At 38.9% G+C, this 27,174-nt stretch overlaps 1 protein-coding gene across 2 annotated transcripts; it reads right to left on the bottom strand.

Annotated features, from left to right (window-relative positions):
- Window positions 1–63: 63 nt before the first annotated feature.
- cnga1b (cyclic nucleotide gated channel subunit alpha 1b) lies at window positions 64–27,174 on the bottom strand. Of its 2 annotated transcripts, XM_073064705.1 has the most exons (9): window positions 26,939–27,174; window positions 21,635–21,732; window positions 15,454–15,577; window positions 12,101–12,163; window positions 11,467–11,517; window positions 11,227–11,376; window positions 10,059–10,166; window positions 4,468–4,574; window positions 64–3,886 (listed from the first exon to the last, which is right to left on the bottom strand). In XM_073064705.1, the coding sequence occupies exons 3-9, from the start codon at window positions 15,555–15,557 to the stop codon at window positions 2,478–2,480; spliced, it is 1,992 nt and encodes a 663-aa protein (XP_072920806.1). In that variant the 5' UTR covers window positions 15,558–15,577; window positions 21,635–21,732; window positions 26,939–27,174; the 3' UTR covers window positions 64–2,477. The 2 variants fall into 2 exon arrangements, with proteins under 2 accessions (XP_072920806.1, XP_072920807.1); XM_073064706.1 differs by lacking the exon at window positions 21,635–21,732.

Genomic DNA, 27,174 nt, shown 5'->3' with positions numbered 1-27,174 from the left:
TTCTTTACAGAGCAAAATATAACTAAAGCAAAGAATTTACAAGTTTCCATTATCAGGCTGAGACTAGGAATGTTTATTACTTATTTTTAAATGGTCTGTCTTTTAGACAACTTTTTAGAAATACCATACTCCTTTAAAATGTATCACAATTGGGTAATTTATTATAAATTTATAGGCCACTAAATCCTATAATAGCTTAACTAGTTTCCTGTTGTGTCTCCAGCTTGATACCAGTACTTCCCAGGATACAACAGTGTTCTGTTTCTCAGGCTGAAGTGAATTCCCAGGTGGTGGAAGATGCTCGCATTCTCGCAACAGTTGGTAAAACCATCCATCTCAACAGCTTCCCAAATGATCAGCAATACATAAATTAAATACACACAATGATCTGTTGAGGTGGAGGTTGATGGGTTCAATTAGTCAGGGAAGGAAAGGTTATGGGGAAGAGGCAGGAGAATTGGTGCTGAGAGGGAAATGGATAAGCCATGATGAAATGGTGCAGCAGATGCAATGGGCCAAATAACGTAGTTCTGCTTCTGTGTTTTCTATGGTCTTTTGGTCTAAATTGGGTGTATGTAGCCAGGGGAGGACCTATCCTAGGAAGTATCTATGGAGGTAAGAGTGAACCGTTCTCTTGATAATCAAGGCTGCTGGAAGTCTTTTGCTGACTTAACATAGACAGAAATCCCATGCACCACTTATGAAGTGTGGAAAGTAGCTCCCGGCAGCACTCTTATTTTCATTACTGTTCTGCTGCAAACATTTGAATGGTATCATAACCAAAATGGTAATGTGGGGGGGGGGGGGGGGGGTTATGGGGAGGCTTGCGCAAGCCACTCTGTCAAAAATTCACTAGGATTTTCTATTGCCATTCAGCTGATGAGAACTAAAGTGGAAAATGGAACTCAGCAGTTTGAATGGTTTGGCATAGACTAGATGGGCCAAAGGGCCTGTTTCTGTGCTATAATTTTCTATGACTCTACCTTGCCATGTAAGTGAGTTTCCCTCATATCTTCAATGACCATGTAAACTCCATGTATGGTGGCTCTGAAATATTGCTATAATGCTAGGGTCTCAACTCAAGAAGTTGCACAACCTCCTCCTTTACCTCCATTCAAGACCCCAAACAGTTTTTCCAGATGAGCTAATACTTCACTTGAGAATCTGCTGGAGTTGCCTATTGTGTCCAGTGCTCCTAATGCGGCCTCTTCTACGTCGGTGAGAACCATATTGGGGGACAGCTTCATCAAGCACCTCTGCTCCATCCACCCTTCCTGGTGGCCAAACATTTTAATTCCAATTCCTATCCCCATTCCGACATGTGCAATGATAAGGCCATCTTCATGGTGGAGGAGAAACACCTTGTATTCCATCTGAGTAGCCTCCAATCTGATGGCATGAATATCGATTTCACCTTCTGGTTTATAAAAAAATTCCCTCGTCCTCCCCTCTTCTTCTATTCCCCACTCTGGCCTCTTACCTCTTCTCACCTGCCTGTCACCTCCTTCCCTTTCACCTATGGTCCACTCTCCTATCAGATGCCTTCCTCTTCTGCCCTTTTCCCACGCATCTGACTTCACCTATCACCTTCTAGCTATCCTTTTCCCCTCCTTCCACCTTTTTATTCTGGTGTCTTCCTCCTTCCTTTCCTTTCCTGAAGAAGGGTCTCGGCCTGAAATGTTGACTGTTCATTCATTTCCATAGATGTTGCCTGACCTGCTGAGTTCCTCCAGCATTTGTGTGTGTCGCTACAGTACATAAATACTGTGATTGCTCTTTAAAAGTAACCCTTGGGATATTTGGAAGACAGAATTAATTTCTATGTAAATACAAGAATGTTGTGTGTTCATACAGATGCTGAATGGGTTACAGCAAAAATGCGTTGTTAGCATATATACTCAACACAGCCTTATTAATTTTGGGAGTGAAAAAGACATTCTACCGTGACAGCAAAAGCTCACTATTAATATTATGTAATTAAATTCAAATTAACGTCCCAGTACTGAGTTGTCATCTATATTGCATCAATACTTCTAGCATCATAGAATTCTTACAGCACAAAGGAAGCCATTCAGCCTCAGACGCTGATATTTACCCAGACCCTGCAAATTATTTTCATTTAAGTGCCTATCCAACTCCATATTGGTGCTTATTAAAGCTTTTTCTCCCCCAACATCCTTATCGGTAATGAGTTCCATTTCACAGCTTCACTCTGTGCATAAATGTTCTTCCTCACATTCTCCCTTCTATCATTTGGCCAACACTTTAAATATGTGCTGTTGCTCTTTGAAACCATCTGCTATTGTGAATAGCTTCTGTTGTAGAACTCTGTATAAAATTTATCATAAACACTTTGAAATGTTTTTCTTCATAAAGTTATTTAATCTTTATGTGGACTTTCTTCCTGAGATGTATTTCAGTTATGTAAAACTTATCCAAATTGTAATATTAATTTGCATGATAACACTATTCTTCTTTTAACTCTCTTCAGCTTTATCCTTTGCTTCAACTTCTATCAGTCCTGAATAATCAAACTGCATTCCTGATTGTTTAATTTTGTTCTCAATCTTTGTCACTCTTTCTTTCAGCTTCTGTTGTGTAGCATTGTATTCTGCCAGAAGCCTAGCAAATTTAGTCTGTAGGTTATCAATTGCAATGTCCAGTCTGGTTATTTTCTCCTCCATATCCTTTGGGTCAGCTCCAAGCTGAGCAACATCCAGATCCAAAAGACCATCCTTCATTAGAATTTGTCTCCCCTTTTCCTCCAGCATTGCTTTTGCATCTGGATATTCTGTCAGGGCTTCCATGAGATCATCTTTTGAGAGACAGAACAAATCTGAGTAGCCTATACTCTTAATGTTTGCTGTTCTCCTATTTCCAGCTTTGCTGCCTTTGATATTTAGGATACTAATTTCACCAAAGTAGCTGCCATCGCTCAGAACCACAAATTGAGTAATTCCATCATCAGCAACAACTGCCAGCTTCCCTTCTTTGATGATGTACATCTCCCTACCGATGTCTCCTTTGCGACATATATAATCTTCAGGGCTATACACTTGTGGCCTTAGCTTCAATACCAATTCAATCAGCAGACCAGCTTCACAATCTGCAAAGATGCGAACTTTCTTCAGTGTATCCAAATGGACATTGATGGCAATCTCTGCTCTTAGCTTATCAGGAAGGTACTTTAAGACCTCTCTTTCATCTACAGCTTTTTTGTTTGTCCACAAGTAGTCAAACCATTTGATAACTCTCTTCTCCAAATCCTTGCTCACTTTTCGGAAGTGCATGTACTGTTTGATGGAGTCAATCCTTGACTGAAACTCTGCACGAGCTGCATTCATGTTGGAAATCATGGAACCAACGTTACCGACAATGGTAGCAAAAATCAACACTCCAACCAAGAAATCGGCCACCACGAAAAAGTATTCTGAATCCTGAACAGGAGGAGGGGTTTCACCAATGGTTGTTAGTGTCAGTGTTGACCAATAGAGACTGTATACGTACTTCCTAGCAAGCCGAGAAAATTCAGGAATAGATATATTTGGATATACCCATGTGTCCGCTCCAAATCCTATAGCTTTTGAAATTGAATAGTATACACAAGCATTCCAATGGATGATAATTACAATGTACATGACAAGATTGGATATCCTAAAAATGTTTGGGTAGTTTGTCCTCGTTTCAGTTCTTGACACAAACTCAAACATTCGACTAATCCTGCTCAAACGATTTAATCTGATTTCGGGATATTCTAGCCCCAAGATGAAATACAGTAAGTCAGTTGGAATAAGTGAGAAAGCATCTAGTTTGAACTGTAGTGTAGCAAAATATTTTTCTCTGAGTTTCTTTTCATCTCGGACTAATAGTCCTTGTTCCAAATAACCTGTTAGGAGAATAGAAAGTATTAAAGTAATTAGAAAATATTTTCTGCAAGGATCTTCAGAACAGGTGTAACAATGCTACATCTAAAATTTAACATCTATAAATAAGGGAAAGAGGACTGAAGCAAAGTATATTAAAATTATAATAATTCTCTGTTGTAATCTAAAATATCCAGTTATTAGAGCTTTGTTACTAGGCCATGCATTCATTCACATGGATCTCAGGATAGTTTCAAAACTTTTAACATATCAAACACACTTGCTTTCATTGGCCACACAAAAATGTTAAATAAAATAATGTTGTCCATTTCACTACATAATTACTTTAAGGACTATTATTTACCCAAGCAACTAGTTAGGGCCACTTAGGCCAGTTATCAACTTGAAATGAGACTTACGGTTGAAACAAGATGATAACGGGGTCTTACATGTTCTGGTACTAAGGAAGGGACAGGTTTGAGACTGGTGTAGTAACAGTGATTTTCAGACTAAGGCTTTTTGTTTTGCAGCCCAATAGAACAACTAAAATTTGTCGTCATGCAGATAAAAAATAACCCCACAAAATAATAAAAGATAGACCCACCTGTTTTTGTCCTGAAATACATGTCAATTATGTAAAGGATATCTGACACGTAATCAAGGATGAACCATGTGAGCAAGTAATCTGCTTGAAGTTCTTCAAAACATGCTCTGAATAGGGAATGTGGAAACATGCCTTATTTAAACTGAGAATACTGCATTCAGTAAATTAAACTGGGTCACACTTTTTCTGGTAAACTTTTAAACAAGTTAACATATTCATAAGAATCAGCAGTGAATATTTTGGAATTAAATATATTCATTATTATATTTCAATAACAGACCTTTCTCCTTCAAATCTTAGCACAGGCAATGGATGATTTGTCAAACTTTAAGTTCTCAGATTACACCATTATCTTTCTATCAAGCAGGTTAAGGTAGCTGAGCAACACAGGTATTTATTTACCCAGTAGGATATCTAAAACAATTCATGTGAAAATTTTTTGCTAACCATTCAACTACCTGTGTTAATCAATCATGGCAGTCCTGTTCCATATCAACAGCAAGCTATTTATAACGAATTCCAAAGATTGACCAGATGCGCTAACTACAAAAGCATTCTAAGATATTCACCCTCCCTTTCAAGTATCACTTAAAACTGTCAAATTTAATCCCTCCTTCTCTCCCTGCCCTGAATCCAAGAGTTTGAAACACATCTTGAACCTATGACACTCGGTGCGAGCAGCGGAGCGGGAGTAAGGAGTGCTCGTGATCGACATACGACTGGAGATCGGAGGATCACCCATTGTAGGTAGGCCGAGACCCTCGGACCTACCTGGACAGTACCTGAGGAGGAAGGTAAAGCTGCGCAAGCGCAGGTGACGTCAGCGGTGAGCGCGGGCTTCGGCGCAAGAGGACTTCGGCAAAAAGCCTGCTTTTCATTTATTCTGACTAATCTGGGATCAGGTAATGGGGGAGACAGTTAGAGCAGTGGTGTGCTCCGTATGCAGTATGTGGGAGGTCAGGGTCAACACAGTTGTTCCTGATGACCACACCTGCAATAGGTGCATCCAGCTGCAGCTCCTATCAGACCGAGTTAGGGAATTGGAGCAGGAGCTGGATGAACTACAGATCATTCGGGAGGCAGAGACAGAGATAGATAAGAGTTATCGGGAGGTAGTCACACCGAAAAGACAGGAGGTAGGCAAATGGGTGACAGTCAAGAGAGGCAGGGGGAGCAGACAGAGAGAGAAGAGCACCCCTGTGGCCGTTCCCATCAAAAATAAGTATACCGTTTTGGATACTGTTGGTGGGGATGACCTACCAGGAACAAGCTGCAGTGGTCCTGTCTCTGGCACTGAGGTTGGACCCGTGACTAGGAAGGGGAGGAGGGAAGAGAAGAGAGCGGTAGTGATAGGGGATTTATAGTCAGGGGGGCGGATAGGAGATTTTGTGGGGAAGATCGGGAGTCTCGGACAGTATGTTGCTTCCCTGGTGCTGGGGTCCGAGACATCTCAAATCGGGTGCAGGTTATTCTCGAGAGGGAGGGCAAGAATCCAGATGTTGCGGTCCATGTAGAGACCAATGACGTGGGTAGGATGAGTGAGGGGGTCCTGCGTAGGGAGTTCAGGGAGTTAGGTGCGAAGCTGAAGAGCAGGACCTCCAGGGTAACAATCTCAGGATTGCTACCTGTGCCACGTGCGAGTGAGGCAAGGAACAGGAGGATTATAAAGATTAATACGTGGCTGAGAGGATGGTGTAGGAGGGAGGGCTTCAGGTTTGTAGATAATTGGGCCTTGTTCCAGGGAAGGTGGGATCTGTTCCGAAGGGACGGTTTACACCTGAACTGGAGCGGTACTAACATTCTTGCAGGGAAGTTTGCTAGAGCTTCTTAGGGGGGGTTTAAACTAAATTTGCAGGGGACAGGGATCCAGAATGTGAGAGAGGATAGCGAGAGGAAGAATAAAGGACAGGTGGGGACTACACGGTTCCGGAATATTAAGTGTGTAGTAGAGGAAGGTGGGGCGGAACAAGTGATAAGGAGGACTCGTGTACAGAGGGATGGTCTGACGGAACATGGAGTTAAATGTGTTGAAAGAATAAGTAAATGTAGGAAGGACAACAAAATTCTAGGGGTGTATAGCTCGATGGGAGTTTGGGGAGCTGGGTTAAACACAATAGGCAGCGATTCAAACAGAGAAAGGAGAAATGGGTTAAAAATTCTATATCTGAATGCACAAAGTGTCAGGAATAAGGCGGATGAGCTTGAAGCCCAGGTGCGAATGGGTAACTATGATGTTGTTGGGATAACGGAGACATGGCTGCAGGGAGATCAGACCTGGGAAATGAATGTACAAGGGTATACGTGCTATCGTAGGAACAGAAATGTGGGCAGAGGGGGTGGGGTGGCCCTGTTGGTGAGGAATGAGATTCAGTCCTTTGCAAGGGGGGACATAGGGTCAGGAGAAGTAGAGTCTGTGTGGATAGAACTGAGGAACAGTAAGGGCAAAAGGACCCAAATGGGTGTTGTCTACAGGCCACCAAACAGTAGCATGGATATTGGGTGCAAGTTGAATAGGGAGTTAACATTGGCATGTGGCAAAGGTAATGTCGCAGTAGTTATGGGGGATTTCAACATGCAGGTGAACTGGGAGAATCAGGTTGGTGCTGGACCACAGGATAGGGAGTTTGTAGAGTGCCTACGGGATGCATTCTTGGAACAACTTGTACGAGAGCCGACCAGGGACAAGACTATTCTGGATTTAGTGTTATGTAATGAACAGGATTTGATAAGCGATCTCGCAGTAAAGGAGCCATTAGGAGGTAGTGATCACAATATGATAAGCTTTTATCTGCAATTTGAGAAGGATAAGGGCAGCTCGGAGGTGTCAGTGTTGCAGATGAACAGGGGAAACTATGGAGCCATGAGGGAGGAGCTGGCCAAAGTTGACTGGACAGATAGCCTAGCAGAAAAGACAGTGGAACAGCAATGGCAGGTATTCTTGGGAATAATGCACAAGGTGCAAAATCAGTTCATCCCCCAGAGAAGGAAGGATTCAAAGGGGGGAAAGGGGCCTCAGTGGTTGACAAAGGAAGTCAGAGACTGCATAGCATTAAAAAAAAGGAAATATGACAGAGCTAAGGTGAGTGGGAGGACAGATGATTGGGAAGTTTTTAAGGAACAACAGAACTTAACTAAAAAGACAATACGGGGAGAAAAAATGAGGTACTAACGCAAGCTAGCCAGGAATATAAAGGAAGATAGCAAAAGCTTTTTTAGGTATGTGAAGAGAAAGAAGATAGTTAAGAACAATGTTGGGCCCTTGAAGAATGAATTGGGTGAAATTGTTATGGGCAACAGAGAAATGGCAGAAGAATTTAATGAGTACTTTAGATTTGTTTTCACTAAGGAAGACACAAGCAATCTCCCAGATGTATGGATGGGACAAGGACATAGGGTAACAGAGGAAATGAAACAGATTGACATTAGGAAGGAAACGGTGATGAGTAGACTGATGGGACTGAAGGCTGACAAATCCCCAGGTCCAGATGGTCTGCACCCTAGGGTACTAAAGGAGGTGGCCCTGGAAATTGCGGATGCATTGGTAATCATTTTCCAATGTTCCTTAGATTCAGGATCAGTTCCTGAGGATTGGAGAATGGCTAATGTTATCCCACTTTTTAAGAAAGGAGGGAGGGAGAAAACAGAGAACTATCGACCTGTCAGCCTGACTCGGTGGTGCGAAAGATGCTAGAGTCCATTATTAAGGATGAAATAGTGGCATATTTAAATAGCAGTGATAGGATTGGGCCGAGCCAGCATGGATTTACCAAGGGTAAATCATGCTTGACTAATCTGTTGGAGTTTTTCGAGGATGTAACCAGAAAGTTAGACGGGGGAGATCCAGTGGATGTAGTGTACCTTGATTTTCAGAAGGCATTTGATAAGGTCCCACATAGAAGATTGGTGGGTAAAATCAAAGCTCAGGGCATCGGGGGGAAGGCATTGACATGGATAGAAAACTGGTTGGCAGATAGAAAGCAAAGGGTAGCGGTGAATGGGTGTTTCTCGGAATGGCAGGTGGTGACTAGTGGGGTGCCACAGGGCTCGGTATTGGGACCACAGCTGTTTACAATTTATGTTAACGATTTGGATGAAGGCATAGAAAATAACATCAGCAAATTTGCTGATGATACTAAGCTGGGTGGCAGTGTGACATGTGATGAGGATGTTAGGAGAATTCAGGGTGACTTGGACAGGCTGGGTGAGTGGGCAGATACTTGGCAGATGGCGTTTAATGTGAATAAGTGTGAGGTTATCCACTTTGGGAGTAAGAACAGGAAGGCAGATTATTATCTGAATGGTATAGAGTTGGGTAAGGGAGTAATACAAAGAGATCTCGGTGTCCTTGTTCATCAGTCACTGAAGGTGAATGAGCAAGTGCAGCATGCAGTGAAGAAGGCTAATAGAATGTTGGCCTTTATTACAAAGGGAATTGAGTACAAGAGCAAGGAAATCCTCTTGCATTTGTACAGAGCCCTGGTGAGACCACACCTGGAGTATTGTGTACAGTTTTGGTCTCCAGGGTTAAGGAAGGACATCCTGGCTGTAGAGGAAGTGCAGCGTAGATTCACGAGGTTAATTCCTGGGATGTCTGGACTGTCTTACGCAGAGAGGTTAGAGAGACTGGGCTTGTCCACGCTGGAATTAAGGAGATTGAGAGGGGATCTGATTGAAACATATAAGATTATTAAGGGATTGGACAAGATAGAGGCAGGAAATATGTTCCAGATGCTGGGAGAGTCCAGTACTAGAGGGCATGGTTTGAGAATAAGGGGTAGGTCATTTAGGACAGAGTTAAGGAAAAACTTCTTCTCCCAGAGAGTTGTGGGGGTCTGGAATGCACTGCCTCGGAAGGTAGTGGAGGCCAATTCTCTGGATGCTTTCAAGAAGGAGCTAGATGGAGCTAGGTATCTTATGGATAGGGGAATCAAGGGACATGGGGACAAGGCAGGAACCGGGTATTGATAGGAATTGATCAGCCATGATCTCAAAATGGCGGTGCAGGCTCGAAGGGCCGAATGGTCTACTTCTGCACCTATTGTCTATTGTCTATTGACCTTTTTCTTCAAAGGTAAAAGTTTAATAAAATTTAATGCCATAAATTTCAATGATTCCCTTCAGTACCAAATTGATTAATTGAATGTGTTATCTTCCCTGCTTTGTTTTCTGTTTTCTTTCTAATGTGTAATGTTATAGACAAGGAGCACAAGAAAATAGAGCTTCCAGCTGCTTTCTTCCTACATGTTTATTGATCATTTTCTTTTATTCATAGAAACATGGAAAACCTACAGCACAATACAGTTTAGTATGTCTTTCTGTCCTGAGGTGAGAGAATGATATGCGAGTTTATTTCCAGACAATGCATAGGTATGCTGTATGCTACCCTTATCCTGTTGTATAAATATTCTCATTGAGATGAGAAACAAATAATAGATACCAATTTGCATCCAACATTTTGTTACACTCATTAAGGATTATGTATTCCATTTATCTTGGCTGTACCAAATGAAACTCAGCATTATTACACGCACAACTATCTCCACCACTTTGCCACAACAAGTTGTTTGACAAATTTCTATGCCTCAACCTACCTTGCTATGAGCATGGTCCAGTTGTACATTACTGGCATTGTAATTATCAGGAGCCAGTAGTAATACATGTTTCCTGCCGGGTCCAGAATGGGTATCAGTTTTGCCAATCTAAACACAATTGTACATAAGTCTTTATCATGATAACATCATTATAAAAAGCTATGTTTGAAACAAGGGAGAATATTTGCTAAAAATGTATTTTAATTGACAGGTTTCAAGGTGATAACTGTGCCATTGAGTCTAAAATTAATAAGTATTGACTAGAAAACATCCAAATTTGTAGATGGTTTGCAGTAGCTAATCATGACATTCCCGCGGGCTTGTGGTTACTATTATTGATACCAGTTTGCATCAAAAAGATCATTCCATTACTTGAACTTAAGTTTACTAATTGCCATAGATAGATTTAGACTTTTGTGACTGGATCCATGATCCAGAGCTTCAGTTTTTGAAGAGTGGGTTGCCATGGTAGCGTGGCAGTTACTGCAGCACTATTACAGCTCGGGGGGGTCAGAGTTTAAAGTTCAATTCTCATGTCATCTGTAAGCAATTTTGAAGGTTCATTCCCATGTGGCCATGGGTATCTTCCGCATTCTCTGGTTTCCTTTCACAGTTCAAAGATGTACCAGTTAGCAGTTAATTGGTCATTGTAAATTGTCCCATGATTAGGCTAGAGTTAAATTAGTGGGTTGCTAGGCAGTGCATCTTGAAGGGCCAGGAGGGCCTCTACCAGGCTGTATCATTAAATAATTAAAAATAAAAATAAATAAGTTACTAATCCATTAATTTAACCACTATACAGCCATACCACTAAGCAGGGATTACAGACTTAAAGTTCTTTAGGCATTAAATGTTATCGTTTCTGTTGTGTATGTGGCCAGGTTACACAACAGAACTGAAAATAAAAATATTAGAGACTGGAGCTAAGTTAACAAGGCTTTTTACTTATGGAACCCGAACTGAACACGTATATTCAGATCAATATGTGCCTTATAGCGCATGCTCAATAACATGTTACTACGCCATAAACTAGTCCATATTATACAGTAGGCTATATGGTACAGTTTCCCTTTAATCTCTTCATTCATAATCATAAATAAAAGCATGTTCATGAATTATAAACCCACAGATTGAGCAAGATACAAACTTAAAATTCAAGGACACTTACTCAATCTTGCCTTTCTTGTCATCTTTCTTGTCATCTTTTTTGTCATCTTTCTTCTCTTCCTTCCCCTTTTCTTCCTCTTTTGTTTTATTCTTCTCTTTGTCCTTTTTCTTTTCTTTGTCCCTTTTCTTCTCTTTTTTGCCATCTGATTTACTGTAAAATGAAGTGATATTAAGCACATACAATGAAAGAAATGGTTTCAACAGAAACTGTGCTAAATATTATGAGCTATTGTTCACTCACCCTTTATTTTCTTTCTTATTCTTTTTGGATTCTTTCTTCTTTCCTTTTTCTCTAAAAATAAAAAAATATTATTCTGTATGTATAATTGACATTTATAATCCAATCGCTCACCATTATTGAGTTTGTTCACAAAGTGTTACTTTTTTCCATTTTGAAGGACGTTGGAAGAAACAGTAAAACAGGATTTATATAGTCCTTTTCACAAGTTCAGCATAACTCAATATGGTTAAAAAGTACTTCTGAAATGTAGTCACTGTTGTGAAGTGATAACCAATCTATGTTCTCTCTGAAACACGTAAAGTTTAAATAAATAACATCATATGTAGCATGTGCTGGTTGAAGAATTAGCTGATAAACAAGAAGAAATTATCTCTATCTGAAAGGGCAGACAGTCATAACATTGTATATGAATGAGCACTGAGGCAGCATTCCTTCAGTACTTATATGAAGCGCTAGTCCAGATTATGTTCACAAATGGGGTTTGAATCCATAATCTTCTGATACAGAGGAGAATGCCACTATTGTGTCATAAATAAAATTTGTGTAGCTTTTAAAGATTCAGATAAAACAAATGATGATGAAATGATTATTCTCTGCTATGTTCAACATTTCAGAAATCCAACCAAATACTTACTCATCATTGTTGTTACAGTTGTTTATGTTGGACATCTCCAAATCAGAAGCAATGGCTTGGTTCCTAAGGGAAAGCAAACAGGTTAGAAATTTAATTGACTTAAACAAAAATTATTAATTTATAAATGGATAATTGTGAGGATTTTTGAGTAGATGCTTTTCCAAAATAATTTTGCATGAGATGAATATTACACAGCCCACACTAACTTACTAAAATGCAAAAATGGCATGTTAAGGATATCAATTAAATCTTATGGAACAGAGATTATACACTTTGGTAAATCAGTCTGTCACTTCATCTTTCTGTTATGTTTGGGACATAGCAAATTTTCCATTGGATGCAATTGGCCTGGAATTCCTGAACATCTATTGGGTAGTGGAGTGCACAGTTGAACGATGGTGCCCATGGAAGTTATATGATTATGAATCACAAATTTAGTTAATCATATAATCATTTAGTTATTCAGCTGTTTTATTGCTCTGAGAAACAGTATTGTAAATATTAATCTATTCCCCAAGTTGATTCGTATATAGATAATTGCTCTGTTGCATAATATGTGAAATAGCCTTTGTCAAAGAGTCTGATAAATTCATGATTAGTTAGATAAGGAACTCAATTTCAGATTGCAGGGGTGTGGTATTTTGAGCACTGCCTGATACCTTTCAAAGTTTTTCCAACACTTGGCCCTTAAGCTCATGGCAAGTCAGTGGCTTCCAAAACCATGGAAACTAAGAGGTTCCACTGCACAAAGGACAGAAAATCTACAGACACAGTAGTCTGTTGATCCTGGAATCTGGAGCATAAAACAAACTCCTGTGAATCACAGAGAATGCCTGGGATGCCAGTCATGTTTTCTCATTGCTTCTGTAGACAGAAATTAGTTAAGAACCAAAATAATCAAATAATTAGGCAGATTTAATTGTAAGTCAAACAATGTATTTAATCCAAAATTTACAGGGCCTGAATTTAAATGGCTGAATCCCTAAGTGAGGGGATTGAGTCTGGGAAAGCACCAGAACTGAAGATTTGCCTTGTGCAATATATGGGACTACATACACTTGCACCAATGATTATGTAGTCAGGTGCATTCTAACAGCACATGGCTTTCCCACCTCTAGAGAAGCCAGTACCGACCTGGACCTTGTCTGGGGTCCCAATAGTGAGTTCTAATGTGCTTGATTGAAGGATGGTACTCTTGATTTTAACTCTGTGCAACAACATTTAGGTGTTTACTGGATATTATTATGCTAAAGTAAAAGTAGGTTTTAGCATATAGAGTCTATGTTTTCCACAATAACAACTCCTATTGACATGTAGGCTTCACTGGGTTTCACCCCCACCCCCCCCCACCCCCACCGCCAGTGAGCTTGTGGGGGTGGGGAGTGATGTTGGGTGTCACTAGGAAGTCCCCTTCTACACACCAGGCATATTCTGGTCCTGGCCATTTTATACCCTCCATTGCTGGATTATCACTGATAGACCAGAATATCAATTAATTCTAAATACACAGTACTTCAAAACAAAATAAAATTAGAAACTTAAAAAAAACACAGGGCCATATAATAATTCAGCACCAAGAAAAGTCCAGAAGTGGCAGGGGAATTCTGAAAGAAAATGCCAATGTTTTCCCCAGGTCTGTTGAAACCATGTTTCAACCCTTCCAACAGCTTTCTCACCTGTTAGCCAACCAATCAGCTGGAATGAAAGTCCGACAGATTGGAGAGTGGCCAATGAGCCGATATCAGGTGAATTCAACTTTGGGTGGAGATCAAAAGTGTTGTCACCAATAATTAAATAAAATAACTGGGCCAGAACACAGACATTCTTACAACTTAAACATATTTTATTTACATGGACCTTAGGAGAACACTATGGCCCCTGTCACCACACTGTTCTGAAGCCAGGACTGAAAACAAATCAAAATTTTTAAATGGAATTGGCATCTCAGTTCTGGATGTTGACCGCTGGTAAATTGTATATGTTTTAATTCCTTACCTGCAAGATCAATCGCCATTCATAATAGAGGTGTTAAAAATCAATATAAGCTGCAAGCTGATAACTAATGACACTTTGAAGTTTGTAAAGTCATTGTTCCTCAGTTATTGGGTGCGTTTCACATCCTTCTCTTATTCCCATCCCTCCTGTCTCCAGCACCCCCCTACAGTGTAAACGGAAGTTATTTTCTTGATTACACACTGCCTTCAGCTCTGCCTTGCCATGGTGTCGGAGACAGTTTTCAAATAGTCCAGAATGGGGTCCTCTTCAAGGGGTAGGTATGAGGGGGTGTCTGAGAATTGCCACTTCACCTCTGCAAGGCAGAGGTCAATCCACCACACTGCAAGAGCACCCACTTAGTCTGCAGGCTTGATGATAATGTTCTCCGTGAATTGTCACCTTGTCGTGGTGGAGAAGCTTGTGTGGTTCTGAGATCCTGAGACTGATGCCGTCTGGAGCTATGCTCCTGGTAGGGTCATCGATGGTGCTAAGGTTGAGGGTGAGGTCCCTGACAAAGAACAATCCAACCAAGACCTCAACGGTGGAACAGGCGGACAAAGTTACTTCGAACTCAATGGCTGTGAAGGAGGATGAAGGCTGCAAGAAATCCATCAGCTCCAATCATCGTGGTTTCCATGCCATTGGAATCAGTTGGTTGATTTGTGAATTATCGTGTGCTGCTTGGAGTGCAACATCAAATATGTGTTAAACAAATACACGCACAGGCGTCTTCACTCTGTGGATCAACGGAGTGAAGCCTATCATCCTCAACCTCGAGGGATAGCCACGACGATGAGGGGTAAGGTTGGGATTGGTGTAGAGAGAGTGGAGGGCAGTGCACTCAGGTGGAGTAAGGTTTGAGGAGGAGAAAGGAGTGCTGTCTCCTGCTTGGCATAACTCTTTCTTTTCAGGCAGGCAAACAAATCAATTGAGAATTTAACAAGAGCTACCTTTGCTGTGGTCTGTCAATCTATGTAAGTTATCCCAATTTGTCACCAGGCTTTTGAAGGCAGCTATAGTTTTAACTTCACTAGACTCTGATCCAGGAATGCAGGTGGAACTTTTACAGGACCTTGCCGTCCTAGGTGCCTTTGTTTAGGGAACTTGCAAATGCACATTAATTTCCCAAGAATGTATTTAACATTTTAATGTCGGAAAGAAAAAGAAGTAAACCTGTACTCTCAAAACATCTCCTTCATTTATGGATCTAACACCATAACAGGCAAAATAAGAATACAAATTAGATTTTAGGCATCCACATTCAGAATTATTCAAACAAAGTGACTTTTGGTCAATGCTGTACCTAATACTAATTTATTATCCATGAAGACATCTTAAATAAAGTTGTTCTTTCCTACCTGTTTTGTCCATTCTCCATCTTTTCAACCTCATCATCAGCAGGGTGAACTGACACCCTGGGAACGTATAGGTACGTCCGATGTGTATTAATCTCAGCTGTCATTTTGATAACAAAATTAATTCCTAAACAAATCAAGGCAACAAATAATGTGAGACAGTATTTTAGTTATATTTCCCCATGTGTCACTCAGGGTATTCAAGCCCCCTTAAATGAGATGCATTAATGAGAGTTCCTCATTATTTTCCCTTGCACTTATCTGAATCTCGGCATAAGTAGATGAATGCATAGAAACCTAACGAAGCTATAATATTGGTATTTACATGTGCAGGCAGGAAAAGCAGTATGATGCTGTCAGCCATCTATTCATGCAGCCAATAGATTAGATCAGAACTCTGTAGTTTTGCCAAATCTCACAGTGTAGGGTGGTGCGTAATTAAATATGTATGGTTGGAGGAGGAAGCATGAACATTTCCGGCCTTAAAGATGTTGGAGCTCAGCACACGAATCCGAAAGGCAGGGTTAAAGAGATGACAACCATTATCTACCAGATTTATTACCCAGGAAGATACCGTAACTTGAAATAATTCTTTCCTATCATCGGTTTGATTTCATCTGCAGCATGCAATGACACTTGGAGAATCTGTAGGTTCCTCCAGTAAGAAGATTTATTCACCCTGAGCTTCCCTCTGAGCCCTTTGCTACTGTATAATTTAATTTGGGTATTCAATTCAGTCAACGTCACATCAAGGATCAGATCATTTTATGATTTCAACTAATGGTAAGGGCTCCAGCAATATCCCAGCTTTCATGTCAAAGATGCAGGATCTGTTGTAACTCCAGTCACAATGTTCCTTGATAGCTACAATAATAACATTTTCCTAACAATGAAAAATGCTCAGGTATACAGTGTACAAGACAAATCCAATCCAGTTATTTACTCTCTCAGCCTACAATCAAATATCAACAAAATGTTGAAAGGTGTAATTGATAATGATGAAACTTAATTATCAAGAACCTACTAATACATATTAAGTTTGGGTTCAAATAGGGATGTTCGACTGTTGCGTTCATTAACCCTTGGGTCTAAATATTGGTTTTAAAAAAGCTGAATTCCAGAGGTGAAGTGAAGGAGACTGTCCTTGACATTTTCGCAGTGTTTAACCCCAGTAAAATTAACTGGACTTAATAAAAGTTACCATATTGTAATCTGAACCATTGTGAATTAATTGCAGTTCTCAACAATCTCCCCACTCTCTGTAACAGCTGCCATAATATTTGACACAAAACATATCTATATTTATAATATATTTAATAAGAGAATTCTCTTATTAAAGAATAGAAGGGCCTCAGTGTACAAGTTCTAGGATTCCTGAAGATTGTAAAGTAGGCTTATAAGATACCTACCTTCATTAGCCGCAAAAAACTAATGTAAAAACAGTGAGATCCTAGTACAACTTCCTAAACATTGGTTCAACTACAACTAGAATACTGGTACAGTTCTGGATGCCATTCTACAGGAAGGACACTATTATACTGGAGTGAGTGCAGAGGAGTTTCACCAGGATGGAAGTAATTTGGAAAATGTGTAGCTCAGATTGTTGATGGTTGGGTTGAGCTGTTCTCCGATCTTGGCAATTCATTTGCAAATGTCTCAGCTTGATTCGAGGAGACATCATCAATGCACTGTTAATTTGCAGTGTGTCCTCCAAATGTTTGGCCTTTATATACTTATCAGTCAGCTGATTGGCCATCATTATGGAAGCTCAGTTGTGATGTAGGGAGGGGATCTTGTTGCTGATTGGTTGTGTGGTGAACGCTATGCGTTGTGGTGTGGAATTTTGCCTGCATTGGCTCATAAATAGTATCGAGGTTACGTGTCTGTTTACAGAATGTTGCCTGAGAAGGAACTTTTTGGTTATGAGAAGAGACTAGATAGGCAGTGTTCGTTTTCTTTGGAGCAGAGGAGGCTGAGGGGAGACCTGATAAAGATACGCAAAATTATGAGGTGCATAGATAGGGTAGATAGGAGGATTTTTTCCCCATAGCAAAGGTATCTAAAATTAGAGGGCATAGATTTAGGGTAAGCGGTAGGAGATTTGGGGGGTATCTGAAGAAGAATTTCTTCAGTCAGAAATGGTTGTAATCTAGAACATAGTGCTTAGTGGGTGTTCAAGTCAGATACTCTCACTCATAAGGGTATTTAGACAAGCAAATGAAGTACTGATGCATAGATGTCAATGGACCAACAGTAAATGGGATTGAAATAGGTTAGCATGGACTGAAGTCTGCCTTTTATGTATCTAACAATGATGTGTTAATGTACTTTTTTTTAAGACAGACTAGTTTTCTTGGAGGATTATTCATAAGTGGTGGTGATTCCAAGCACCTTCTGTCCTCTAGGATGGTAGTGGTCATGAGAATGGGAGGTTCTGTTGATGACAATGGATTTTCTCATTGGAATCTGTCATTTGATGCAAGGATTGCCTTTCCAATGGCTATCAAGTCAGCAGATTATGCAGCTTGATCTCTGGGGAATAGTCATGATGCCTTCAGTCTAGGGCCATCAGCTATGTAATCTGCATTTAAACATCTGCATGAAATCATACAGTAGCTACTAGATGACATATGATTACTGCATGCTGACAATGTATTTAACAGCCCCTGTTGCAAGCCCCTGCATTATGTATAAAGAAAGAAAGCCATTTTATTTTGGACCAGGACAGTGACAAGGGAGGAAGTTGAATGTGGTAGGTCTGTGAGAAAGAATAGTTGATAGGACTATTATGTGGGACTTTAATACAGATAGGAATGCTCTAAGAATTGGCATGAATTTGATGGGCTGAATTGACTACTCCTATCAAAAGAAAATTGTCAAAATATTAAAATGATCAAATCCAAGCATAATACAGCAAATGAAGGCCAACATTGCAATTTTCATTGTGGCATAAGTGGATGCTGTCCAATGTCTGAGTGAAAGTTTTTTAAAAAAGCTTCTGATGTTGGAATTCTGAAACAAAAGCAGAAAATGATAGAAGAGCAGGTCAGGGTGCTGCCAAACCTGTCGAGTGTTTCCAGCATTTCTGTTTTTCTCACTCTAGTTGCAACTGCTTCTTTCATTCTGTTGTATCCTTTAATATCTTTTTTATTCTGTGAGGGAGAGGAATGTATCAACGAGTGTTGTGCCATTATTTTCAGTGACGTAGCTGGCCTGGCTAAAGTGTGTGTGTGTGTGTGTGTGTGTGTGTGTGTGTGTGTGTGTGTGTGTGTGTGTGTGTGTGTGTGTGTGTGTGTGTGTGTGTGTGTGTGTGTGTGTGTGTGTGTGTGTGTGTGTGTGTGTGTGTGTGTGTGTGTGTGTGTGTGTGTGTGTGTGTGTGTGTGTGTGTGTGTGAGATTTGCAGTAGTACTAAGACATATTGGCACACTGGATTGCTAGGTGTGAATTTTGATTGAGCTTTTTGACAGAATGACGACATTAGTTTAATGTCTTGAACAAAATGTGAGACCATTGTTTTTGATGGTATGAAATCTGGGAGTAAAGTACCATGTATGCTTTTAATGCACGTTAAGGATGATAAATTTCTATCCCACATTTTAGCACCATCATTTTCTCAATTGCTTAAAGATTTATGGACAGACTTTCATTCCGAAATTTTATTTGACATTTTCTTGGCAATTGCTGAAATGGATTCTAGGAGAAGGGGGGATGGTGCACAGAAGCAGCATCATTGACACTGGTTGTGTTAATCTGCTTTTAAAATTGACTGACATAAAATCTTGCCAAAAGAACAAAAGTTTAATGCAGAGAGGACATTATAGATTGAAGCCATTCTTAACTGGATAAACAAGTAGTTCCAACTAAGGTTAAACAATGCAGGAGGATATCTTACAATTTAGCAGGAAGGTAACCACCATGGCACATGTATATAATGAGAATTATTTTAATTCCATTTTTTTAAATTATGGAAAATTGGATGCTGGAAACACCAGAGTTTTGTAGCAGAATTTCCTGGGTACTCTGCACAGAGCATGAAGCCAGAAAAATACTTTGGAAAATTACAATAATTATGCATCATGCAAATATATTAAGAATATTTATAATGGGTTAATCAGTCTTGATAAGTGCAGCATTCTCTTAAGTGGCTAGGTTCATTTCCTGCAATTTCACTGTGACTTTATGCTATATTCACTTCAGGAAATACCCCTTGCAGAGAAATATTTTGTAGTTCCTATAGATCTACAGGCTTTGGAAGTTCTATCTTCAAGAGTAGAGTACATCTTTTACTTACAAAAGTCAAAAGTTAAAAATGCTGGAGATGAGTGAGTGAGAGGGAGAGAGAATTAGAGGGGGGAGAGAGAGGCAGGGAGGGAAGGAGGGAGGGAGAAGGAGAAAGAGAGAAAGAGATACTTAACCTAATGGTTACATTCTTTAGAATAGATTATAAAATGATGATCAGTAAACTCAAATTACACAACAAAATACCTAAATATATACTTTAGTTTTGTGATCCTGTCTAGAATAAGTTTATAGGTTTTAATTGTGTCTGGCACTATATTACTGAAGTTCAGGATGCCTTTGAGTGAAATTGGCTCTTCACATCAAAGTAAATATGTCAGTGGGTTACTAAGCAATCGTGGTAGTGACTTTGTTTAGAAGGATCTGTACCATTATCTCCTTATGAATCTCATTGCCAATTGTTCTTTGACATTCCTTTTCTGTGAAGTGAATTGTCAGATCCTACTATGTTATGATACATTTAATAAATGCAAATAGTTAAGTCACCACCCTTACGGAAGCATATAAATTGAAAATAAATAAATAAAAGTATCTGAAATGTTTACAACCTAACTACAATCTTTTTGATCAACAACAGACATTACTTTTATTGTATTTTTTATCTCTAGCTCTTTCCTGGAAGAATAATAAAAAAAAGTGTGCACATCTCAAGCTTCAGTATATAAAATGAAGAAGGTTTTTGAGCAATGGCTGAAATACTTCAAACCAGCCAGTACAGGACAGTTAATGAATATCATCACATCTGCCAGTGTACTATCTTTATCCTGGATTGATGATTTAAGGGCAGTTTGGCAAAATAGAAATTTGCACAGCTTTACCCATCAATTAGTCATTCTTGCAAGAATGGAAGAATATACGTTATTGTTTTATGTAATATCAATTTTAATGATAGACTCTCAATTGTATCAATTTTCAAATTAATTTTAGTGGGACCATTAAAGATTTTATTGTAATATGATCAATAATCACCCATCCTTTCGGTAGCAGATCTGAAGCGTAGGTGAGCGATTAAATAGACCATTGTTTAAATCTATAAAGTAGTGCTTTGATATAATACCAAAATTAAAATGCTGCATTTGTTCTGAATATTGATTAAAAGAAAGGATAATATGGATTTTACAATTAGACTGTCCTTATTAAATGGCAGTTGAATAAATTGATATTCAGGGCATTGTCTGTGGGGCCAGACAATCTATAAAAATAAGCAATGTCAGATTAGGTTATTTGGACCACTGTTTGGAACTATCATGGCTGAACAAGTGATATTTCCATCTAGTGCATTTATAAATCTAAATCCATGGATTAAAATATTTCAAAAATTCATTTTTATCTGAGGAAATAAATTCCTTCTCTTAAATAGCCAATCCTTTAATTGACTATAAAATTTTATACTAAAGTCTCTAAGTAAGGAAACAGTCTTGCAGTATTTAACTTTTCAAGCTCTCAAGAGGATATTATAAATTTCAAGACACTTTACATTCTCAAAATTCTAGTGAATTTAAGTCAATATCTCCTACAAAGGAACCTTTCAAGGGATTGTGTAATGAGTCTTATTTGCACCCCTAAGGCAACAAAAAATGTCTTTACTTACAGAGAGCAAAACTGAGCACAATCTCCGAGTATGTACTCATTAAGACTCATTATAATAGCAGCAAGTTTTCCCCAATCACCAGCCCCCTTGCAGGAATGACTAGAATAGCACTTGTCTTTAAAATTGTGCTGTCCCTATCTGTTAATATTTTGAGAGTCATGTATAAAGCCTGCTAACATTTGCTAGACTCTTGCCTTTAAAAATCTATTCTTTTTTATTAATTACAACAAATAATATTTTTCCATTCTTCTACATTACATACAATCTGCCACAGTTTTTTTTCCAATTGCTTACCAGTTTATGAACAGAATGAAGCCTCTCTTGGAATATGCCCATAGAATATAAGATGTTACTCCAATTTGCGATTTGCCTCTCCGTGGCTTTGGAGGATGCTGAGAATAGACGTCAGTATGGGAATGGGAAAGAGAGTTAAAATATCACATAGTTGGAAATTCAAACTCACCATTGTGCACAGAGCACAAATGCTCCAATAGACAATGGCCTCATCTATGCTTTGTTTCACCATGTTGTGAGCCCTAAATGTAGTAGACCAAGTTGGCAGAGGTGCAGGCAGATCTCTGCCTCACATGGAAGATCTGTTTAGATCCCAGAATAGTGGTGAAGGAGAAGGTGGAGGGACATCTCCTTCAATTAAATGGGAAAGTGCCTGAGTATTGGGAGTAATGCATGGGGAGGGATGAGCAGATCATGGAGTTCCAAAGAAAGCAGAAAGGGGGTGAAGGAGATGTGCTTGGGATGTGTTGGAGTTAGTGAAATTAGCAAGAATGAAGTGCTGGATGCAGAGATTGGTGGGATGAAAAGTGAGGACTAATTCCTGGTCTGCCTGAGGTGAAGTGTTAGGGATTCCGAGCAGACATACAGGAAATGAAGTAAACGCATGTGAGAGTTTCAACAATGGCAGAGTAGAAACCACACTCTGGAAGGGAGTTAGTTTAGAAGCCATAGATCACAAGACTTTGTTTTGAGAACAGATGTGGCTGAGACAGAGAAATTGAGAAAAATGGATGGTATCATTAGAAGAACCAGGGTAGGAGGAGGAGTAGTTGAATGTGGGAAGCAGAGGAAGATGTCAGAGGCAAGTCTGTCTCTGGAAATGAATAGGCTTGAAATAAGGCCATTGCTATAGAGTAGCCATGTGTAAATTGGAAGAACAAATCCTCATACTTTGCTTGGGTGCCTTACAACTCAATGGTATGAATACTGAATTTTCTAATCTCAGGTAACCTGCACCTCTAGTGCTCCCCTCCCAAACCTCAACCTGTCCACCTAGTCTTCCTCTGTCTTGATCAACATTCCCATCCCCTCTCCACACCTGAGTTCCATCTGCTTAAAATTCCTTCCCCATCTGGATCCAGCTATCATCAGCCAGCGTCCAATGTTACATCCCCTCCTCCCACCAACCCCTTCATTTTTCTCTGTACTACAATCTTTCTTGATCTCTCTCAATGATGCAGGTCTCAACCTGAATCAGCTTCCACAGACGCTGCTTGACCTACTGATTTAAAAAAAAAACTTTTTCCAGCATTCTTTTTTTCTTTCCTAGATTTCAATGTCTGCAGTCTTTTTTTATCTACAATGTTCAGTGTCTTTCTGAACATTGTTTACAGTACATGCCAGCTTTTAATAACTGTATCATTATGAGATGGCATTGTGTTTAGTAGGCAGTTTAAACAATTCAAAAATGTTAAGTATATTTCAAACTGCTCCATATTGTTCATTTTTTGCTTACAATGCAACATCAAATGTCAATTCTTGTAATATTTTTATCTCCATAACTTTCCAATGAACATTCCTTGATGTTGAAATTTGAAAGTAAATTAACCAGTGCAAGGCCTCCATGAGAGATGCCTTGAATGAACCATCACTATCGCCATGTCAATGCTTGCAGAACAAGATGAGCTTTACCTTTCATCAAAAGATAATTGGTGTGGCTTCTGGCTCCTGATCAAGGAAGGCTGAGATAGCAGACCCGAGATATGTTTATCTCGGCATACCCATAATCGTTTTTATTCAAAGTGATATTCTAAGCATAATGCATCATATATTCAGTGACATTGCCGCATGGGAGTATACATGTTTATCAATGGATGGCATTGACTAAATGGTCACATCCAACAAGTTGTCATCAGCTGTATAAGGTCAGGTCATCTTCTTGGTGATAAGGATTTCAGATTGGCTTCATCTGATTTCATCACATGACTGCATGTGTAAGCTAAGTGATGGGTTGGACAGCAGCAGTCAGCTATGGCTTGAAACCTGATTTCATATAGTTGCAGGTACTGTATATGAACCACCTCCATTTCAATACTCAGGACTCTGAAACTTTATATTGCTTTCACACAAGCCTATGGTTAGATCTTGGGGTTCCTTCCTTGTCATTTCTTTCCCTTTTGATGCTGTCCAATACTACAATGGATCCTTTATGAAATTGCCCAGATTTACTTCTTCTCTTTCTGATATCATGATTAGTTGTTTTTCATCCTTTTAAATATCACTGACACACCAATTTTACTAGAACTATCCATTGAAAGCTTTTCTTTTAGTCCTACAACTCAATATTTGAGTTGAGGCAGAACCAGTAGTTCTGCTATCCTCCAGTTGGTAATCGTACAGACATAGGCAGGCAAGAGTTACAAGTTTAAGCAACTATATTGATACACTTTGTAGGCGGTATCATCTGTCTAATCTTCACATTGAGAAGTGGGTCACTCTATTGATGAATTAATTTGGTAACTGCCTCTGAATGTCATGTATAGCTACTAATGCAATGTGACAATAGGACCTCATTCTCATGCTCTGCTCTTAGGAATTAAAATCACAGGTTGCCCAGTGTATTAATTGGTTTGGCAGCCACATAGTTTTATCTAATCCAAATATAAACTAAGAAAATCTGGGAATGAATTAGCTGTGAACATTCTTCTAAAACATTGTAGAATGTGCATGAACATTTCAAATTAATGAAAGATTTATTAATCTATTTAGATGCTTGTTACTTCACAATATTGACTGTAACTGAATGAAGAGAAAGAGTGCTTTATAACTAAATTCTATCTTTTATAACAAAAGCATTAAGTAATCAGATGAACAATTAAATCACATCCACAACTCACCAACTTCAGGATTAATAATGTGTAATGTACAAATAATTATTATTTGTACAAAAGTCTTAGATACACGTAAAAAACTCTGTAAACTGAAGATGCTTTCAAAAGTAATGAAACATTGCTAAAATCAACTAGTTTACTATAAATAGCAGTAAATAGTAAAAAAAAATCAAACCAATATTTGGTGTGACCACACTTTGCCTTTAAAACTGCATCAATTCGTTTATGCAGACTCTGGTGCAGTTCTATAAGAAAATTGGCTTGTAGATTGTTCCAAGCATCTTGGAGAACTTGCCACAGTTCTTCTGCAGACAATGGCTGTCTTGGTTGCTTCTGTCTCTCCAGGTCATCCCAGAGAGCATCAATGATGCTGAGATCAGGACTCTGTGGAGGCTATACCATCTAAAACCATACAAAAATCTGGGAGCCCTAAGACTTTTACTCAGTACTGTACACATAAGTTTATATGATAGAGTGAAATTATCAGTGACATTAACTCAATGTATTCAAATATTATGTTATTGCACTTGAATTGCTTTCACAATGTACACCTGATTAGTTGGTATGAAAAGGTTTTCTGAAAAATATTAACACAGAAGAATAACTAAGAACAGAATAATATTTTGTTCTTATATTACTCAAGATGGCGAAGCCTGATATCTTTCTAATTGTGTTTTTCTGCTTCCAATTGCTTTCTGAGATTCCTAAGAAGGTATTTGAAGAATTTCATTATCTTCAAGGTAAATAATAGCAGTGCTAAAACAAGCAATATTCTTTGACAGTTTTGAATTCATATATTCCACAATTTTATGAGGGTCAGATCCAGAGAAAATTCCCCTATTCTACTCTAAAATATGTCTTCACTCTGGATTGTAAAGAACATTACACTTAATACAAAAAAATCTGCGGATGCTGGAAATCCAAAGCAGCATGCATAGAATGCTGGAGGAGCAGGCAGACCAGGCAGCAACTATGGAAAAGAGTAAACATTTGACATTTCGACCCAAGAACCTTCATCAGGACTTGAGTCAACTGTTTACTCTTTTCCATAGATGCTGCCTGGCCTGCTGAGTTCCTCCAGCATTCTACATGTGTTCCATCACATTTAATGTTGTGTATCAAGTTATTCTTCTGTTTCATTAATTTAAAGTTTAACTTTTATTACCTCCTCCAAAGACATACTCAGTTCTGATCTGGTATTTTTTTACTCATGGCTTGTTCACCTACGGTGGTCTTTGTGTTTCACTGTTCCATTGTACCCACTTTGTTACAGTTACCTACTTTCCCTTTGTACTAATCCTTAGATGTCATTTTAGTCCTTTTTTTGCAGATTTTTAAATCAGTTTGACTGAAAATCAAAGATACAGAGTCATTCTTTTTCCTTTCTTGTTACCTAGTCTTTGTTAATTTATTGGTTAATTACATGCCTTGATTATTCATCTTCTTTATAACTACTTCCCAGATGATTTTCACTGTGTGATTGTTTTTATTGTGTCTCTTTCTTTTCTCTTCTCCACTTCTTTGTATAACCTCAAGCCAAATTCCATACAACCAAATAACCACAGTTGATAAATATTCCAAGCCTTCTTCTGGGCTGCCAATGGATATTCAATTCTCCAGATATATGTATCTCTAAGAAACCCTAGTATTTCCCCTATACATTGTGCATGGCTTGCAATATTTCATTTGTTATCTGATTATTGCTAATGCAGCCTAATCGCGGACTGTTGTCCTAACAGAAGAAGAACTAAAGCTGTCATAAAATCTAAAGCAAGTTTGAGGATACACTAACATATACTTTAACAAGAATAGTGCCCTTTCTCTAACCAACAGCCAAGCTTACAGGTATATAAATTTTATTTGCCATCTTCAGGGAACAGTGTTAGAAAATGCAGAACTATGTTGTATGGAAACATAGTTTGACATTGGAAAAAAAAGTTGAATTTCCCCATGGGGATGAATAAAGTATCTATCTATCTATCTATCTATCTATCTATCTATCTATGTACTAAATAGAGGAGAGATCCAAAAGTAATTGACACTGTAGTAAAAGAATCTATGTAAAATTAACATTAAGTCTGTTTGGTTTTAATTTAGTTTTCTAATTATATAAGTTTGCAGTAATTATACAGCACTGTCACCCTTATTATTATAGTGTAATTATGTACTTAAATCTTGACAACAGCACTGAGCACTGAAGCAGAAAAAAGTATCATAGCTCTCCCAGCAGCACTATAGCCATATTTTGCTCAGAGATGCTAGAATATATAGACCAACCAAGTAGAATTTCACATTAAAACCCAGTAACAATGATTTAACAAAAGCCAAAGAATTTTTGCAAGCTGCAATATGCTGAATTAAAAGCTGGGGTACAGAAAATCTCCAATCTCATCATATACTGTAAGCTTCCAGTATACTTACAAAAAAAAATCTAAATGTGCCTATTTATGCCACGAAGCAAAGAAAAACCTACCACAATGAGATGGACCTCTGGACGCACACAAGGTGTCTACATTTATGTTAGATCCAAGTAAGCAGGCAAGGCTGTCAGTAGTAAACCTGAGATACTGCCTTCATTCAACTGCAGCAACAATCCTCAAGCATGTTGAAAACAGCACAAAAATGAAGCTATCATCAGTAATTACAACAAAAGATCAGTAAATCTTCTGAGCCGCATCTTCACCAACATGTTCTTCAATATACAGCCTG

The sequence above is a fragment of the Hemitrygon akajei genome, chromosome 13 (assembly GCF_048418815.1).
Source record: "Hemitrygon akajei chromosome 13, sHemAka1.3, whole genome shotgun sequence".
Taxonomy (NCBI): domain Eukaryota; kingdom Metazoa; phylum Chordata; class Chondrichthyes; order Myliobatiformes; family Dasyatidae; genus Hemitrygon; species Hemitrygon akajei.
Note: the sequence above shows the minus strand (reverse complement) of the source record. Positions and strands in the feature narration are given on the sequence as shown.